Source organism: Simochromis diagramma, unplaced genomic scaffold, assembly GCF_900408965.1.
Source record: "Simochromis diagramma unplaced genomic scaffold, fSimDia1.1 OVJJ01000802.1, whole genome shotgun sequence".
NCBI lineage: Eukaryota > Metazoa > Chordata > Actinopteri > Cichliformes > Cichlidae > Simochromis > Simochromis diagramma.
Window position 1 is genome coordinate 24,519,144 of NW_024387492.1, and position 19,617 is coordinate 24,538,760.

The window sequence follows — 19,617 nt, forward strand, 5'->3', positions numbered from 1 at the left end:
TGAAAGCCTGATGCTTAGCCTTGTCCACCCCAGCTGTGAAACTCAGAAACCAGTCTTACTTGTTATCATCTATCGTCCACCTGGGCCTTACACAGAGTTTCTGTCTGATTTCTCAGACTTTATATCTAATTTAGTTCTGAGCTCAGATAAAATAATTATTGTGGGTGATTTTAACATCCATGTAGATGCTAAAAATGACAGCCTCAACATGGCATTTAATCTGTTATTAGACTCAATTGGTTTCTCTCAAAATGTAAAAGAACCCACCCACCACTTTAATCACACTCTAGATCTTGTTTTTAACATATGGCATAGAGACTGAACATTTAACAGTGTTTCCTGAAAACCCTCTCCTGTCTGATCATTTCCTGATAACATTTACATTTACAATAATTGATTACACAGCTGTGGAGAGTAGACTTTATCAAAGTAGATGTCTTTCTGAAAGCGCTGTAACTAAGTTTAAGAATATAATCCACCCACTGTTATCATCTTCAATGCCCTGTACCAACATAGAGCAGAGCAGCTATCTGAACGCTACCCCAACAGAGGTCGATTATCTTGTTAATAATTTCACCTCCTCACTACGTACGACTCTGGATACTGTAGCTCCTGTGAAAACTAAGGTCTCAAATCAGAAGTACCTGACTCCGTGGTATAATTCTCAAACACGTAGCCTAAAGCAGATGACTCGTAAGCTGGAGAGGAAATGGCGTGTCACAAATTTAGAGGATCATCATTTAGCCTGGAGAAATAGTTTGCTGCTTTATAAGAAAGACCTCCGCAAAGCCAGAACATCTTACTATTCATCACTGATTGAAGAAAATAAGAACAACCCCAGGTTTCTCTTCAGCACTGTAGCCAGGCTGACAAAGAGTCAGAGCTCTTTTGAGCCAACAATCCCTTTAACGTTAACTAGTAATGACTTCATGAACTTCTTCACAAATAAAATTTTTATCATTAGAGAAAAAATTACCAATAATCATCCCACAGATGTAATATTATCTACAGCTACTCTTAGTACCATTGATGTTAAGTTAGACTCTTTTTCTCCAATTGATCTTTCTGAGTTAACTTCAATAATTACTTCCTCCAAGCCATCAACGTGTCTTTTAGACCCCATTCCTACAAAACTGCTCAAAGAAGTCCTGCCATTAATTAATTCATCGATCTTAAATATGATCAAACCATCTCTAATGATCGGCTATGTACCACAGGCCTTCAAGCTGGCTGTAGTTAAACCTTTACTCAAAAAGCATCTCTAGACCCAGCAGTCTTAGCTAATTATAGGCCAATCTCCACCCTTCCTTTCATATCAAAAATCCTTGAAAGAGTAGTTGTCAAACAGCTAACAGATCATCTGCAGAGGAATGGTTTATTTGAAGAGTTTCAGTCAGGTTTCAGAGCTCATCACAGCACAGAAACAGCTTTAGTGAAGGTTAGAAATGATCTTCTTATGGCCTCTGACAGTGGACTCTGTGCTTGTCCTGCTAGACCTCAGTGCAGCATTCGATACTGTCGACCATAATATCCTATTAGAGCGATTAGAACATGCTGTAGGTATTACAGGTACTGCACTGCAGTGGTTTGTATCATATCTATCTAATAGACTCCAATTTGTGCATGTAAATTGAGAGTCCTCTTCACACACTGAGGTTAATTATGGAGTTCCACAGGGTTCAGTGCTAGGACCAATTCTGTTTACATTATACATGCTTCCCTTAGGCAGCATCATTAGAAGACATAGCATACATTTTCACTGCTATGCAGATGACACCCAGCTCTATCTGTCCATGAAGCCAGATAACACACACCAATTAGTTAAACTGCAGGAATGTCTTAAAGACATAAAGACCTGGATGGCCGCTAACTTTCTGCTTCTTAATTCAGATAAAACTGAGGTTATTGTACTCGGCCCTGAAAATCTTAGAAATATGGTATCTAACCAGATTCTTACTCTGGATGGCATTACCTTGGCCTCCAGTAATGCTGTGAGGAACCTTGGAGTCATTTTTGACCAGGACATGTCCTTCAATGCACATATTAAACAAATATGTAAGACTGCGTTCTTCCATTTGCGCAACATCTCTAAAATTAGAAATATCCTGTCTCAGAGTGACGCTGAAAAACTAGTTCATGCATTTATTACTTCCAGGCTGGACTACTGTAATTCATTATTATCGGGATGTCCAAAAAACTCACTGAAAAGCCTTCAGCTAATCCAAAATGCTGCAGCAAGAGTGCTGACAGGGACTAGAAAGAGAGAGCATATTTCTCCTGTTTTGGCTTCCCTTCATTGGCTTCCTGTTAAATCCAGAATTGAATTCAAAATCCTGCTCCTCACATACAAGGTCTTAAATAATCAGGCCCCATCTTATCTTAATGACCTTGTAGTACCATATCACCCTATTAGAGCACGTCGCTCTCGCTCTGCAGGCCTACTTGTTGTTCCTAGAGTATTTAAAAGTAGAATGGGAGGGAGAGCCTTCAGTTTTCAGGCCCCTCTTCTGTGGAACCAGCTTCCAGTTTGGATTCGGGAGACAGACACTATCTCTACTTTTAAGATTAGGCTTAAAACTTTCCTTTTTGCTAAAGCATATAGTTAGGGCTGGATCAGGTGACCCTGAATCCTCCCTTAGTTATGCTGCAATAGACATAGGCTGCCGGGGGATTCCCATGATGCATTGAGTTTTTCCTTTCCAGTCACCTTTCTCACTCACTATGTATTAACAGACTTCTATGCACTGAATCATATCTGTTATTAACCTCTGTCTCTCTTCCACAGCATGTCTTTTATCCTGTCTTCCTTCTCTCACCCCAACCGGTCGCAGCAGATGGCCCCGCCCCTCCCTGAGCCTGGTTCTGCTGGAGGTTTCTTCCTGTTAAAAAGGAGTTTTTCCTTCCCACTGTTGCCAAAGTGCTTGCTCATAGGGGGTCATATGATTGTTGGGTTTTTCTCTGTATCTATGAAGTGCCTTGAGGCGACTTATGTTGTGATTTGGCGCTATATAAATAAAATTGAATTGAATTGAATTTAATCTTTCCAACTTCGACAGAGAAAGATGCTGGACCAGAGTACGAGTCTTTTCTTAATCAATAACATGAAATAGTTGCCTGTCTGCATCTTAAACGACCATGCGAATTAAAAATGGCTAAATAAAATAGTTTATATGTATAAAGTTATTATCTCCACACTGACACGGAAAAATTTAAAAAAAGAACTGGGAAGAAGGGAGTTGGCGGATACCTCACGTATGGGATTGGAGCGCAGATCAACAGTCTGCTGGGGCCACTGTGGGTGAGCATGACCCCGCAACTTGAGGCACTTTATCCAGGTAAGCTGACACTGCTTACCAGGGTTCTAAAAGATTTCTCCTGACCATTCAGCTTGATCCTGAGGACAGCCAGGTACATCATAGCGAAAGGGGATACCCATCTCCCTAAGGCATTGTTTGACGTGGACACTGGCGTTTCTTCAAGACTGTGGCAGAGAAGTACTCAAATATCATAATAGGAATGTCACTGTGAATAAGGACTGCTTCCTCCTGGCCGCTTGTATGATCCGTGCTTTATCGGCTGTATTTCATGAGGAGGCTGAGGACAATTGGTATGTCTGAAAAGATCCTCAGCAGGTTCTACAGCTACATTGTGGAGGGCACACTGACCAGCTGAATCAGCATATTCAGCTGGACATATTAAAAATTCCCCTCTCGTCCTGCAGGTATATATGTGTGTTTTTATGCTGGGTGATATATATAGACACACAAAGAGGAGTCTGACTTTCGATTTGCTGTTGCTCTGTTAAAACATGCGCAGACACAGACATCAGTTAGTCTGTAAGTGGTTGTTTTTGGGATAGCACAGAATGCACGGGGGGTCTCAGCCTCTGATTGGATTCTTTAGAGGACGTGATTGATTGATCGATACTGTAGGACTGTGGAGTCTGCAGCTTTCCTCACACTGAAATTAGCACACTAAAATCCAGTCATTTGTGGAGACCGGCCTGCAGGGTGGCTTGCCTGTATCGCCCAGCATGAAGGAGTGTGTTCTCCGAGCAGACGAGGGAATGCTGTAGCTGTGGGAATATTAACAGCACTGAGCTTGATGTCACCAGTTCAGAAACCGAGAGCTGCATTCGTGCTGCCTCTCCCTTATGTCTCCATTTGAAATCCACTGCTGGAGCAGATGAAAGAGTCAGTTATGATTGTGAGGACTTGAGGCGCCTCACACAGAGCAGGATGTCATAAAGTGACACCGAGTCCACATAATATCTGCATTTCCAGTGAAACCAGCAGCTCCTTCACACGTCTGGATCCTCCTGTCCCTTTATCGCAGTGTAGATGCTCCCCCTGGTGCACACAGTGACTTTACAGCAATGGGTTAAACAGATGTGTGTTCATAAAGCTGTGTGAATGACTGAGGTGTGAAACTATAAAACAGGCTCGTCAGCAGCTTTGTGGCCTTGCGGTTTCTCAGCATGATTTGGCTGTGAGCGCCTGAGCTCTGCTTCCTGTTTCCTGAGTGCCAAATTTAATCTAGAGTTGCATCATTGTCGTTGTTTCCAAACGCATTACAGTGAGGAAGAGAGACAGACAGACCTCATGTTACAACTCTTTGTTTCACTAATGGCAGCCGTTACTGCCCTGGCTGTGTCCAAACCTGTGACTGTTCCTGTGGAGGCTTCTTCTGTGCTTAGTGAGAATGAATGAAATATATATAAACATATTCCTGGATGGAGTAGAGCTTGAATTAGCTCCAGAATTTAAATATCTTGGGGTCATTCTAGACCCAACATTATCCTTCAAGAGTCACATAAATAAAGTGTCCCAGGTACTTAAATTTAATAATGGAAATTTTAATCATATACGTAATAATTTAAATATGAATGTTGCAAAAACTTATTTTTACTCAATGATCATCTCTCATATGGACTATTGTTTGACATCCTGGTCACTTGCTTGTCCAACAACACTTAAAACTATTGAAAACATTTATAAAAGAAGTTTAAAACTACTTGACAAAAAACCGACTTCCCACCACCACTGTCATGTGTTAAAAAAACATAAATTACTGAACTTCAATAACTTAGTGAAACTTAAAAGAGTGTGTTTAATATATAAAGTCTTACACTCTCTTGCTCCACCACCACTAAAGCAGTTCATTAGGCATAAAGAAAGCTCAGACAGGACCACTCGAGCTACAATCCGAGGAGACTTGTTTATACCCCACAGACGGACAGCATTTGGGCAGAACGTCCTCTCTGTTAAGGGTGGCCATCTGTGGAACAGTCTTCCTCAACCCATTAGAGAATGGGTTGAGGAACATTTAATTTGTTTAAGGCAAAGGTTAAAAACTGGTTATGGACAAATCAAGTGTGTGATCATGTATGAGTTGTATAGTTTTAATGTTTTATTTGGGAACAGAATGGTGTGTATGTGTAAGTTTGGTGATGGAGTTTTTATTATGAATGAATGATGAACTTTTATGAATTATTATGTCTATTTTTTATGTTTAAGGACAACAGATGGAAATTAGCCTTTGGCTATAATCTAGCATGTTTACATTCATGTAATTTTTTTTTTTACATTTATGTTCATTAACATGCACTGTCCTAAATTAATAAATTAAAAAAAAATACTTCATGAATAAAATCTGTGCTTTAACAGGCTGTGCTGGGCCTGTTCTTACCTCCTAAACACTGCTGTTTGAGCCTGGGACATTTCTTTGTTTTAAAGGATGTAATCTCTTATTTAAGAGCTTCTAATTCCATTCCAGATATCCTCCCCTGTCGTCTTCTTAATGAATCGCTCCACGTTATTGGGCCAGGGATATAGTACAGTATATTTTATTATAATTTACTTTTATTAAATGCTTCTGTGTACCAGCTGAAGCCTATTATCAAAAATGTCCTTGCATGTTTTTTTTAGATTGCATTGGACTCTTGTGGTGATCATACATTCATTCATCTAAACTGGAGCATGCTGTTGGTCCTGAAGACTCATGTCTGTCAGAAAGGCTGTTTTCTGTAGCCATCGCGAAATCCTCCTCTTCCTCAGCCCGTGTTTCCTGTGGTGTACAACGGGTCTCTGTTTTGGGTCCTACTCTGCTTTCATCGCACTTGCTGCTGATTTTCGGGAAGTTTGCTGATGACATCCAAATTTATTTCCCAGTTATTTTGATGTCTCTGTTTAAGTGTGTACACGATATCAAAGACGGGTCCTGAAAAAAAATGATTGTGGTGCCCCTCTGGATGATTTCACTGATGCCCTTGTGCCTCGTGTTTCTTATTGTTCTCTTATTGTTAGAAGTCTCAGAGTGTTTTCAGAGTGTCCTCTTTGTATTTTAGTCATGAACGCTCCTCTCTCCATTAGAGGACACGACAGCAGGTTTGCTGTGGATAAAGATTTTTTTTTTTTTTGCTTTAACCTGTGACTTAGACAAAGAGCACTGAGATTGCGCAGCCAGATGATGCGAGAGCGGCAGAGGACTCAATTGAAGGGTGGAGGGGATCAGGCCCTCGCAGACTCTGAAATGATGGCTGCTGCCCTTCCTGCTCTCTCTACATCCGGCCCGACCTCTGCACACTTGTGAATCAGCAGCAAGTTCATCCTCAGCCTTCATCAACTCAGAGTCTGTGCAGCTGCTTTTTGGAATCAGTCACAGATCAGTTCTGTGAGCAGTCTCCTCTCACTGCTGCTTCATAATCTGCAGCGTCAGCAGAAAGAGCTGCAGCAGTCTGAGACACACACACATACATAGCTGTATAAGTGTGATGAATAACAAACTGCACCCTTCATTAAACAGCCTGTCATGGAACGCCCTCGCTGAGGATACACTCAGCGTGAATGCAGACATCGCTCTGATGATCAATAATCTGTCTTTACTGTCGTGTATTGATATGGCTATGTCTTAATGTGATGACCTTTGAACCGGATGTTGTTGTCCGAAGAAAGCCCCGTTAAGTGGCTAGTTGTAAGATGGACAGTGTTCAATAAAGCAACATAAAGACCGTGCTTTATGTCCTGATTCAATTTAGAGTGCTCTGCCTAATTTAGTAATAAGGTGGGCACACAACAATGGCGACGAGGACGACACGGACCTAGATTTGTTTTTGTGAGAAGTAGACCCAGCGGCGGCACGGTGTTAGCGAAAGAACTTGTGGGCTAACATGGAAAAGTCGGGTATTCAACCATTCGCCTGCTACACTGATCCAGCTACGCTCGGACCGAGATGGACGCGCTGGTTAACATCCTTCGAGTTGTTTGCTGATGGGAAAGGTCTTATTTTGACGGATGATGCTACAGACGCGATCAGACAGCGGAGACGCGCTCTTCTACTGCACATGGCCAGACAGGACGTGCAGGACGTCTTCTTCACTCTACCACAGACGGGAGAGGCAAAGGATTATACCGCTGCGGTGACTGCGCTCAACACTTATTTTGTTCCTCAAGTGAATGCAGCATACGGACGCCAAACTTTCCACAAATTGTCCCAAACACCAGGTGAGACTGTGCAACAATTTTGTACATGTTTGAGGCGAGCTGCAAAGGACTGTGACTTTCAAGCTGACAATGATAACCAGATACGGGATGCTATCCTGAGTAAATGCACTTCTGAATATGTACGGAGAAAGCTGCTTGAGGAGGGTCCAGGCTTAACCCTAACTCACACGTTGGAGGTGGCTTCACACTGTGAACGTGTGGAGGAGCAGATGGTGGCGATGAGCGTCGCCGGAGAAAAGAAAGGAGAGGACACGGTCAGCCGGATTTTTACAGCAAAGAAAGAGAAGAACAACAGACCAAAAGGAAAAATGAAAGATGACAATAAAACAGACAGACAGTGTTACAGGTGTGGTTATACTGACCACATGGGCAAAGATCCCAAATGCCCAGCACGAGGACAAACATGTCACAAGTGTAATGGTAAGGACCACTTTTCAAAAATGTGTCGTACAAAAAGACAAAAGAAACAAAATGTGAATGCTGTTGAACAAGATGATTATGCATTTACTGTAAATGATGATAATGTACCTGAGAAACCTACCTTTTCTGTTGGGGGAATAGAGTTGAAAATGTTAGTTGACTCTGGAGCTACAAGTAATGTGATGGGAGAAAACATGTGGGAAAAGCTAAAAGCTGAAAAGATAAAATGTCACTCATATGTACCCAAAGAGCAGAGGAATTTATATGCATATTCCTCAACACAGGCACTCATGGTTAAAGGTGCATTCAGATGTGAAATCAAGATTGGTGACAGGACTGAAGAGGCTGAATTTATTGTGATTAGAGGTAATGGTGAACCACTCCTGGGGAAAAAGACTGCCATAAAGTTAGGAGTGTTGAAAATAGGTGAAAATGTGGCGGCTGTCACAGATTTAAAGCACACCCTTAAAGAAAAGTATCCAAAAGTGTTCAAAGGAGTAGGAAAGCTAAACACCAAACAGATCAGCCTGTACATTGATCCAAATGTGAAACCAGTAGCACAGCCACTGAGGCGCATACCTTATCATTTGAGGGATGCAGTGGAGAAAAAGATCAACGAACTAATCGACATGGACATTATAGAACGTGTAGAAGGACCTACACCTTGGGTAAATCCTGTAGTGGTACTCCCAAAGAAATGTGACAAAGATATCAGAATGTGCTTAGACATGAGAAAAGCAAATGAGGCAATAATCAGGGAAAGATACCCCATACCCACTGTGGATGAAATCTTGCAAGGACTAAACGGCTCTGCAATCTTCACCAAACTCGATCTCAAGTGGGGATACCATCAGCTAGAGCTTACCCCGGAGTCAAGAGAGATAACTACATTTGCAGTGCACAACGGAGTATACCGGTACAAAAGGCTAATATTTGGAGTCTCAACAGCTAGTGAGCAATATCAGCATGAGCTTGCCAATGCACTAGCTGGCATTGAAGGAGTTGAGAACATTTCAGATGATGTAATCATACACGCGCCAGACCAGGAAACCCATGATAAACGCCTGCATGCTGTGATGAAGAGACTCTCTGACTATGGCCTGACACTAAACTCAGAGAAGTGTCAGTTCAACATGGACAGACTCGTGTTCATGGGAATACTGCTGACACAGAAAGGCATCGGCCCGACTGAAGAAAGAGTGAGAGCTGTGGTGGAAGCCCGAGAACCGAAGAATGCTACTGAGGTGAGAAGCTTTCTTGGACTGGTAGGCTTCAGTAACAGGTTCATACCACAGTTTGCTACACTCTCTGAACCACTAAGATGTTTAACTTGAAAAGAAACTATGTTTACATTCGGGCCAGAACAAAAGCAAGCATTTGAAAGACTAAAGACTGAGTTAGCCAGAGCAGGTACCCTAGCCTATTTTGACAAAGAAGCCCCAACCAGAGTCATAGCAGATGCAAGCCCTGTAGGCTTGGGCGCAGTGCTAATACAAATACAGAACGGAGAAGAGGTACCAGTGTGCTACGTAAGTCGGGGTTTAACAGACTGTGAGCGAAGATATTCTCAAACAGAAAGAGAAGCCCTAGCACTGGTATGGGCATGTGAGAGACTACATCCATATGTGTATGGCAGGAAGTTTGACCTCATCACAGACCACAAGCCATTGGAGGTCATATACAGCCAGAAATCTAAACCTTGTGCACGCATAGAAAGATGGGTTCTCAGACTGCAACCATATGACTTTAAAGTAGTGCACATTGCGGGAAAACAAAACATTGCGGATTCACTGTCAAGACTGCTGTCTGACACCACGTCAAAAGAGATACATAAGCATGAATCTGAAGAATATGTGAGATTTGTTGCAGTTAATGCTACTCCAAAAGCACTCACAACAAGAGAGGTTGAAGAAGCCTCTGCTACAGACTCAGAATTAACAGAAGTGCGAAGAGCTATTGAAAATGGACACTTTGAAAAATGCAAAACATATGCACCCATTGCAAATGAACTGTGTGTCATCGGCTACATAGTTTTGTGGGGAACTCGCATTGTATTGCCAGAAAACCTCAGAGCTCAAGCACTGTCACTAGCTCATGAAGGACATTTAGGAATTGTTGGAACCAAACAGCATTTCAGAACAAAAGTTTGGTGGCCAGGGATGGACAAAGCTGCAGAAAAGATTTGTAAAGCTTGTCATGGATGTCAAATAGTAGCCAGACCAGATCCACCTGAACCACTGAGAAACACACTTTTACCGGATGGACCATGGCGAGATGTGGCGGTAGACTTACTGGGACTGCTACCTTTGAACCACTCAATACTTGTACTGATAGATTACTACAGTCGGTACTATGAGTATGATGTAATGTCATCTACAACTGCTGAAAAAGTCATTGACTCTATTGACTGTATATTTAGCAGACATGGGCTACCAGTTACCATCAAATCTGATAACGGCCCACAGTTCAAATCTGAGCTGTTCAGAGAATATTGTGAAACTAATGGAGTCAAACATATAAGAACTACACCAAAATGGGCTCAAGCAAATGGAGAAGTGGAACGTCAAAATGCATCATTGATGAAAAGAATCAGGATCGCACAAGCCGAAGGACTTGACTGGAAGCGAGAGCTAAGAAAATATGTAACAGTGTATCGCAGCATTGAACATCCAACCACAGGCAAAAGTCCAGCAGAACTCCTGTTCAACCGCAAAATGAGAGGAAAGTTACCGAACATCAGTGAGGCAAAAACAACGGAGTTGGACATGCGTGACAGAGACGCTGAACAGAAAGGAAAATGAAAGATTTATGCTGATGAACGAAGGGGAGCTGAGTATTCAAAAGTTGACACGGGAGACACAGTGCTGGTTCAACAAGACAAAGTGGACAAGTTTGCAACACCATTCAACGCAACACCACACAAAGTTGTAAGCAGAACTGGAAACCAAGTCATTATTGAATCACCAACAGGAGCTCGCTATCACCGGAATACCACACATGTGAAGAAATACGAGACAAATGAGACCAGAGAAGGACACTATGACACAATACCTGAAAGGGAGGAAGGTGAAACACCCACAAAGACTGACACCTTCACTCCAACACAAGAGGGCTCCCAGGGGCCAGAGAGACCAAGTAGATCACAGAGGGCTAAATAGATACCCGAGAGGTTTCGTGATTTTGTGGTGAAATGAACTATAATATGTTAAGGTGAAGAGGTAACTTAACTTTGGCAAGTTTCAAGTTCATATGTGTATGTCGATATATATATATTGAAAAAAAGAAAGGTACATGTGTGGTGAGACAGTTAGATTATATAATTGTTAGAAAGTAAGACAAGAAGAATGTTCAATGTTGGAAAAAAAAAAAGACATCAAAGTTATTACAACTAAAGTTTGAATCTAAGGAAAAGGGGGATGTCATGTATTGATATGGCTATGTCTTAATGTGATGACCTTTGAACCGGATGTTGTTGTCCGAAGGAAGCCCCGTTAAGTGGCTAGTTGTAAGATGGACAGTGTTCAATAAAGCAACATAAAGACCGTGCTTTATGTCCTGATTCAATTCAGAGTGCTCTGCCTAATTTAGTAATAAGGTGGGCACACAACATTTACCTCCATCTTCAGCTGCTCTCCAACCAGTGTTTCCTGTTTCTCTGTCAGCGTGAGCCCGACTCAGGGTGCTGTTTTAATGACACAGTCTTACTGTACTCTGTCTGTGAGGCTCTAATAATTATAATTAATATTGTTGTTTGTGCTCAGACTGCTTGTATAAACCCAGATTTAATATATATATTTGGATGTAAAGACTGAACCTGCTGCAGCAGCTTTCCTCTGACTTCAGTTAAAATGATTCAGAATTAAATTCCTTAAACATAATGGTTTTAAATCACATTTAACAAGATTTTGCTGCTGAGTGCAAATATTTATTACTGTCATTATTATTATTATTAATTTCCCTGTTCCGTATTTAGTGGGTGTGGAGCTCTCTCAGGATGTTTGTTAACGTCAAGCATCAAAAACATTTTAAACAGCTCAAAAGTGTGTCACAGTTAACTTTACATTAACTTCCACATTGGAATAATATGTGAAGTTATTGAGTCCATCAGCAGAGTGAAAATGAACTTCAGTACTACTTAGTAAGATGAAATAGGTTTTTGCACATCAATGTTTACTAATGTGTCCTTCCTCCTGACAGGTGATGATGTCACATGAAACACACACACTTGCGTTCACTCAGATTTCTGCTTTATTGATCGACATGCAGCATCAGGAGCCATGATCAAAGTCCGACATCAATAACTCTAAACACACGCTTCAGCTCCTCACGAGCAGCAGCATCCTTTCTGACAGCTTCAGTCACAAACCAAACAGGAAGTGTCCGAATAAAAACAGTCCCAGCTCGGCCCGCTGCCACCCATGCACACGCAGGAAACATTCTCATCGTCAAAGTTAGGAACAAGAAGGCACAGCGACGACAAGGAGGGGCCAAGCAGCCTGACTGCAGATCTTAAATGCCAGGGTCAGAGGTCATGGTCTGTGATCCATGATCAGAGGCAAGAGTGTTCTGGGGCAGGCTGAGGACAAAGGGCACCAGGTTGCCCCGGGCCCCGCCGGGGGCTGGCAGGGCCTCGGGCAGGAAGCCGGCCTCCTCCTCGCCGATGTGGAACTGCAGCGTGCGGCTGCGGTTGACGCAGTAGATCCGGTCGCCGAGCACAGCGCAGCGGAATGGCAGTGCATTTTCCAGCGGAAAAGTGGCGGCCTCGAGCCACACCTTCACCACTGTGCTGTACCTGTGCACGCTGACCTCGGCACGTTCGCGGTCCACGTCGAAGCGGTAAACGAGGCCGCGGTGCGCGACCATGTCGGCGGAGCGGCGGCGGCTCTCGTTGAACGGGCACTCCTCCCACTCATCGCGGCGGGGGTCGTAGCGCAGCAGGCGGTAGAAGAGCGACCCCCCCGAAACAAACAGCTGGCCGTCGCACGCCGTGGCCTCATGCGCCACCGCGAACGAGCCTTTGGGCAGTGGCGCCACATGGCTCCACCTGTCGGCGCGTGGGTCGTAGCGCTCCACACTCAGCAGGCAGCCCCCGCCCACCGCGTACAGCAGCCCGTCCACACCCACCAGTCGCAGCTGGCAGCGCGGCTCGCTCAGCGGCCGCACGCCACTCCAGCGCCCGCTCAGCGGGTCGAAACACAGCACACTGTCCTGGGCCTGCCCCCCCCGCAGACCGCCCGCCATGAACAGGTAATTGAAGAGAGTGCACATTCCAGAGCCGGTGGGTGGGGCCTCTTCCGGGAGGCGGGTCAGCTCCTCCCAGCGCCGCGCACTCGGGTGCAGGAACAGCACGCGCCGCGGGCCGCGCGCCTCCTCCCCGCTCTCCGCCACTGCCAGAACCCCCTCCCCCGCCTCTAGCCCCGCCCACTCCGTCCTCCTGCTCAAGATCAGTGCGCGCTCCGCAGCGCTCAGACGGCCGTACAGCGCGGGAGCACGGAGCACCTTCAGGTAGTGCGCGCTCATGTAGCTGTACACGCGCTCCTGCTCGTCCTCTGCGCGGTCCCGCTTGGCTCTGCTCAGCAGCTCGTGGCAGTCCTGCGCGCTGATCCGCGTTCCCTCGGAGGCTGAGCCGGGCTCGCAGCGCGTGCCCGCGGCCGTGTTCCGGTCCAGGTCCTGGTCCATGGCGGCTCTGACGGTGACGTGTCTGCAGATCACACCCTCGGCTGCTGCCTGTGTACAAAGACCTTCGTGCCCGCGCGCACCTCCTCCTCTCTGGACTCCGTTCACGCGACAATGTCTCTGCACACCGTGGGGAGGACCGGGGGGCACGCCCTGCAGCACTCCGGTTATCAGCGCCGTGAGAACGCGCGGGGTTCACCTGTGTGAGAACGCCCTCAGATACACTGCTGCACGAGCCCGTCTCTGTGACGTCATCAGCGCTGTTTGAGATTAAGAAGGGAAAAAAATGAGACCGAGCGAAAAACACCGAGCTGGTTCTTTTCTGTCCCCCATGTCTGAGCTTCAGTCTGATGCACCAAACACAAACATTCCCACCTGTGTCTGAGGTGATTCTTATAATAATAATCTGACACTTTAATCTCATCTGAGGAAACAAAATTGGCAAAATAAATAAACAATAAAGAATAAATTCAGTTCATTTGAGGCTGTACATAGCTACAGATACCTTGGTGTTCATCTGAACAATAAATGCTCTCTACGGAAAAGGGCAGAGCAGGTTGTATCTGTTGTAACTGTGGAGGCTCAGGTCTTTTGGAGTGAAGGGCCGACTTCTGAAGACCTTGTATGACTCTGTGGTAGCCTCAGTCATCTTTTATGGTCTGGTCTGCTCTCTGGTCTGTTCTAGGATACCCTCTGGACCTAGTGGAGGTGGTGAGTGAAAGAAGAATGGTGGCTAAGCTGTCATCCCTGTTGGACAACATCTCCCACTGCATGCAGGAGACTCTGACAGTACTGAGCAGTTCCTTCAGTGGCAGGTTGTGGCACCCACAATGTGGGATGGAGAGACTCTGCTGGTCTTTCCTTCCATATGCTGTCAGACTCCACAATAAAGACTTTACAGATGACCACACAAATGCAGACAGACACACACACACACACATCTAATACACCTGATAGCCTTCGCCCAGTCTCCCTGATGTACAATGTTACAAAGTGCAATTTATCTGATGCAACATGAGCAATTCTCGGGTGAAACTATTACTGCTGGGCACAATGTGCAATTTTTCTGGAGCATTTCTGATGCTGTTGTTTACGTACATATATGTATATTTTTACAGATGTCCTTATTAAATTTTTAGATTTTATTCTGTACATTCTTTGGACCGTACATCCGAACATTTTAGTTTACACTGCCTGGAACATAGTATTTTATTCTTTTTTATTTTATACAATTCTATTGTTTTTCTTAATTTTTGCTGCTCTTAACTTTGTAGTGTCCACTTTCTGCCTTGACCACATGTGGGACTAATAAAGGTTATCTTATCCTAAACAAAAGCTGAGCAGGTGGTGAAGCATCAGTTATGAAGCTTTAGAGGTATGATGTCACCTGATAATGTCACACTTTCAGACCTGCTGCAGGTCAAGGGTCAGGTGAGTTCAAACAGGCAGCATGAGTGATGAAGACATAAATCCTAATGATGGGGAATATCTGCGTGATAACAGTCACACCTTGAGCAGCTGCTTGGGGCCTCCCCTCGCCTCCTGGTGTGAGCAGCTGAGTTCACTCGATGACCTTCCTGTTCTCCGTCCATCAGATCCAGTGACAGGTGTGCCTGTGGACACCTTCGGGAGCTCACAGGTGGCTGTGTCGTATCTGACGTGAGCTCACCTCTGAAGTTTCTTTTCACACACAGACCTCAGATAAGCCGATCACGCTGTGTAACAGGATCTCTAACAGGAATCCCAGTGCAGACCGCCCCTCCCAGGTACCCCGGCCCCTCCCACAGTGTAGAAACCTGCTGGGAGTTACCTGGCTCCAGGTGTGAGTCTTGAGTCTGTGAGCAGACACAGACATGAGCATTATCTGAGCGGTTAGCGAGCCATTGGCTCCTCCTGCTGTTCAACACTCAGAGACACAGCTGTGTGCAGATGTGCTGAACCTCGCTCAGAGAGACACAGGAAGCAGCAGCAGCAGGTAAGTCGTCAACACACACAAGTGAGCCAGGTGTGTCAGTTTTGACTGCAGAGCTTCGTCTGATCAAACCAAACAAAACGGGAGGAAACACCTGAATTAGCTGGAAGCTAAAAAACAGTCTTAAGTGGACTGTGAAGGTTCTCAGTCATCCAAGTCATCATAGTCTAAGGAGCTTGGAAAGAAAAGCGTGGTGGAGAGTTCTAGATCTGGGACTCTCCACTAGATCTGGGACTCTCCACCATTTGACCTTAGAAGTGAGGAAGCCTCTCGGATGAGATTTGAAATGTCTTCAAACAACTCAAAGAAGTCCAGATGCTTTTCTTTCCAAGCTCCTTAGAGTCTTTAATGGAGGAAGTGACCAAAACGATGAAACTGCAACAGAAATGTTTCCTCAGAGGAGAGTCAGCTGATCGCAGCGTGAAGCTGAAAGAACCAATCCTCACAATTACGACTGTGGGATTAAACAAATAATTTCACTGTTACTTATTATCTGTATTAACATTGCATTAATTAACCTTGCATTAAGTCATTATCATTGCATGGACGACAAACTGAAACAGGAAGTTTCATGTGTCTGATGATGAAGGTCAGACTGCCTCATCCTCACTGCTGAGCCTCCAGACCTCAGAGCAGCAGAGGTCACCACAACACCAAACTGGAGATTTCAAAATAAACCCCGCAGGTGTGATGGGATGGATTTACCCTGACAGAAGGACAAATCATTGATCCATCGAGCGACTGATAAGAGCTGCTGGTTCTGATATTCAGAGGAAGCAGGAAGTAAAGATCACAGTGAGCTTTTATTCATTAGAATCTGCTGAAGGTTTGATTCCCACAGCTGGGGGAGAGACAAGATCAGCCAGCAGCCAAAAATCAACTGATGTCAGCAACTTCATCGTCAGGCCGACACTCATGGGACACACACATACAAACAAATACAAACAAATAGACACAAACAAACAAACAAAAACTAACAAACACACATACAAACAGACAGGCAGCTACCCTTTGGCTGTGATGTCACAGTTTATGTAAACAGTATGTGTTTCATGACAAACAGCTGGTTCCTCCTTCAAACTCATTAGCTCAGATTGTTTCTGACCTGCAGGTTCCTCAAATCAGCTGATGGGTGGCGCTCACAGGTCTCCTGAATGTTAAAGATCATCAGAGCTTCATCAGAGCAGAGTAATACAACTCAACAAGGAGGAGGAGGAGGAGCGGGTGTGTTAAACAGAAGAAGTAAATCAAACTAGTAAACAGTGTGAACATGTTTAAAGATGATTCCCAATAAAAAATCAATTATTCTCACAGTTCTGAAGAAGATGTTTTATTGATCAGGTCAGCAGAAGAAACTCAAAGTCAAACATTTTTCCATCTGAATGAATCTAAACGACAGAAAATGTTAAAAACAAAAGAAACAAAGTGTGAATAACTTCCACTTTAATCCCAGTTTCATCGTATTTCACTGTTTAAATGCAGTCAGTTACTGTGAACCATTTACAACAATAATCATCAATAATAATCATTCATCACTGTGCTCTGTGTTCAAACTGTAAACTTATCCAATCTTATTTAAAACTTTTGTGGCGCCTAAAAAAAACAACAAAAATAAATAAAAAATGATTAAAGACACTACCTCTGTATGAGCAGTTTTAACATAAACTAAATATAAACATTTCCTTATTTGAGATCAGATTTTTTGCTTCACTTGTAGATTTTTAAAATCATCTCAATAAAAATAATAATTTTATCTGAGCTGAAAGCGTTTGTGGGACCTCGGTGGCCGAGCACTTTAATAACAGCGAGGATAGCAAATCAGGTGCAGGAGGAGTAGCAGGGAGAGGTGACCTGTAGGTTGCTGTCAGACAGATCAATTCTTTAAACCTGCAAGAACCGGCTGAACTCTGCACACACCTGAGCACACCTTTGCTCAGACCTTTATCCTGTGAGCCTCGCCTCCAAATGCATCATATGACACTGTCGCTGAACTCTGACCGAACCCGGAGTGAGCTATCCTCGAGGTCCCGACAAACTCAGGGTCAGAGTAACCCCTTGAGGTTGGACTCCAACTCCAGGAGAACACCGTTTCTGTCTCGCTGATGAGGAACAAAGAAAGGAATTAGTGACGTGAACATGTAAATTCAGGGCTGACCTCACCTACAACCCATCTCATTTGTGCCAGTTTGAGCACATTGTCAGGCCATAACACTACCTGTGCATACACACAGAGCAGCTACACATCTGTATAACACCTGTCTCATAAGGGGATGGGCTTGATTACTGCATGAATTCAGAGGAAGGATGTTGTGCTGGGTGCATGTACTTGTAGACGTGTAATGAGCCTCTTAATGAACAGGCCACATTATGCTGATCATGGGTTCAGACTCTGAAAACACGTATGAAAAAAAATGTCTTTAGATGGGTAAAGACCCACAGTAACACAGAGAGATCCCAACAATCAGACATCCCCTTTGAACAAGCACTTTGGTGACAGTGGAGAAGAAAAAATATCTTTTAACAGGAAGAAACCTCTGGCAGAACCAGAGATTAATAACAACTACTGATTAAATGCAGAGAGGTGTAGGACCATCACATGGTCTCGGCTCTGAGCTGTGCCCTTATTGGACGGACATGTTTGGCTTCTGTGGGCGCCATCTCTGCTGCGTACTTTTTCACTTTTACTTGAGTAAAGAAGTTGTATCACTACTTCAACTTTAATTACAGTATTTGAAACACTAGTATCTGTACTTCTACTTCAGTCCTGAATGTCGGTACTCTCGTCACTTCTGTTTATCACAGCACTAAAGTCGTTGTTGTCCTCCTCCTCCTCGCTTGTCTTCATCAGATTAAATATGGATGCTCTCGTTGGTTTTCTCTCTGCATCAGCCTTCGCTGTAGCTGACTTCCTGTTTGATCAGACGTGCCTTTAAAGCGGTGACAGCTCAGTTCAGCCAGAGTTCAGCTGATGCATTAGAATGAACAAATTTTAATGGCAGAACTCGGAGACGGAGAGGAAGACGAGCTGCTCGCTGTCCTCATAGCGACATCACCACGATGCTCAAACACAACCTTTCATCACTGAGCTGTCAGGAACCTGAAGTCTGCAGCTCAGACTGAGACGTCAAACTGCTGCTCCTCTTCTTCAAAGACTGCTGACGTCAGCACACAGAACACTCTGCAGACTCTGAATGACTCCGATAAATGGTGATGGCGTCCAGCATCAATGCTGAACCGATCCAAATCGCTTCACATCAGAGGCTGGAAGCAGGCCGACTGCCTCACTGTTACGTTTTTATTGTTGCTGGACGTCAAAGGTGAAAGTAGGGCTGGGCGATATGACCCAAAATTCATATCTCGATATTTTTTAGCTGGATGGCGATATAAGATATATATCTCAATATTTCTTTGAAGCCATAAAGTAAGAACAAAAAGAGAGTTCTTAGTCAAAGCTGTGTCCCAGATGTCACAGAAACTTTTATTAACATAAAGCATAGATGTACATGAAAAAAACTACTCAAAAATAAATTATGAGCATTTATTAAAAATAATGCTCCATAAATAAAAGAAAAGTATGTTGTTTTTGTCCATAACAAAAAGCTCACAATTGTGCAGTCAAAATGTAAACTAAAAGACGCTGAGCATAATAACAAAGACAGATTTCACAGCTGCTCTGTTCCCAAGTTCTACTATGTGACTGACAGCCTGGAGTTTGAAATCCGCTTCAGGTGCCATTTATGGTCCTTATACACACACAATATGGTAATATTACGTTGAAGCACAGTGCGTATTACTACGCGAGGCTCCTCGGTAGCCGTAATGCTCCGACAGTCTATCAAGCGGTGCAGCTCCGTAGCTTACCAAAGTCGTACTAAAACATTTTTTGACAGATTGCTGAGCGCCGTGTTCCACATAAAATCGGTTCGCGGTCATCAAGCACAACCAGAATTCATACATAAGGCGGGCTGTCAACTTTTGAGAAAATGAAAGGATTTTAGGCTGTGCAGCCCCTGTGGGCTGCATGTGGTTAGCGTGGTTAGCTCATTA

The 19,617-nt window shown here is 44.1% G+C and overlaps 1 protein-coding gene across 1 annotated transcript; it reads right to left on the reverse strand.

Moving 5' to 3' along the window:
- Positions 1-12,152: 12,152 nt before the first annotated feature.
- LOC120725477 (kelch repeat and BTB domain-containing protein 11-like) lies at positions 12,153-13,841 on the reverse strand. The gene has a single exon (XM_040018442.1). The coding sequence runs from the start codon at positions 13,599-13,601 to the stop codon at positions 12,432-12,434; it is 1,170 nt and encodes a 389-aa protein (XP_039874376.1). The 5' UTR covers positions 13,602-13,841; the 3' UTR covers positions 12,153-12,431.
- Positions 13,842-19,617: the final 5,776 nt, after the last annotated feature.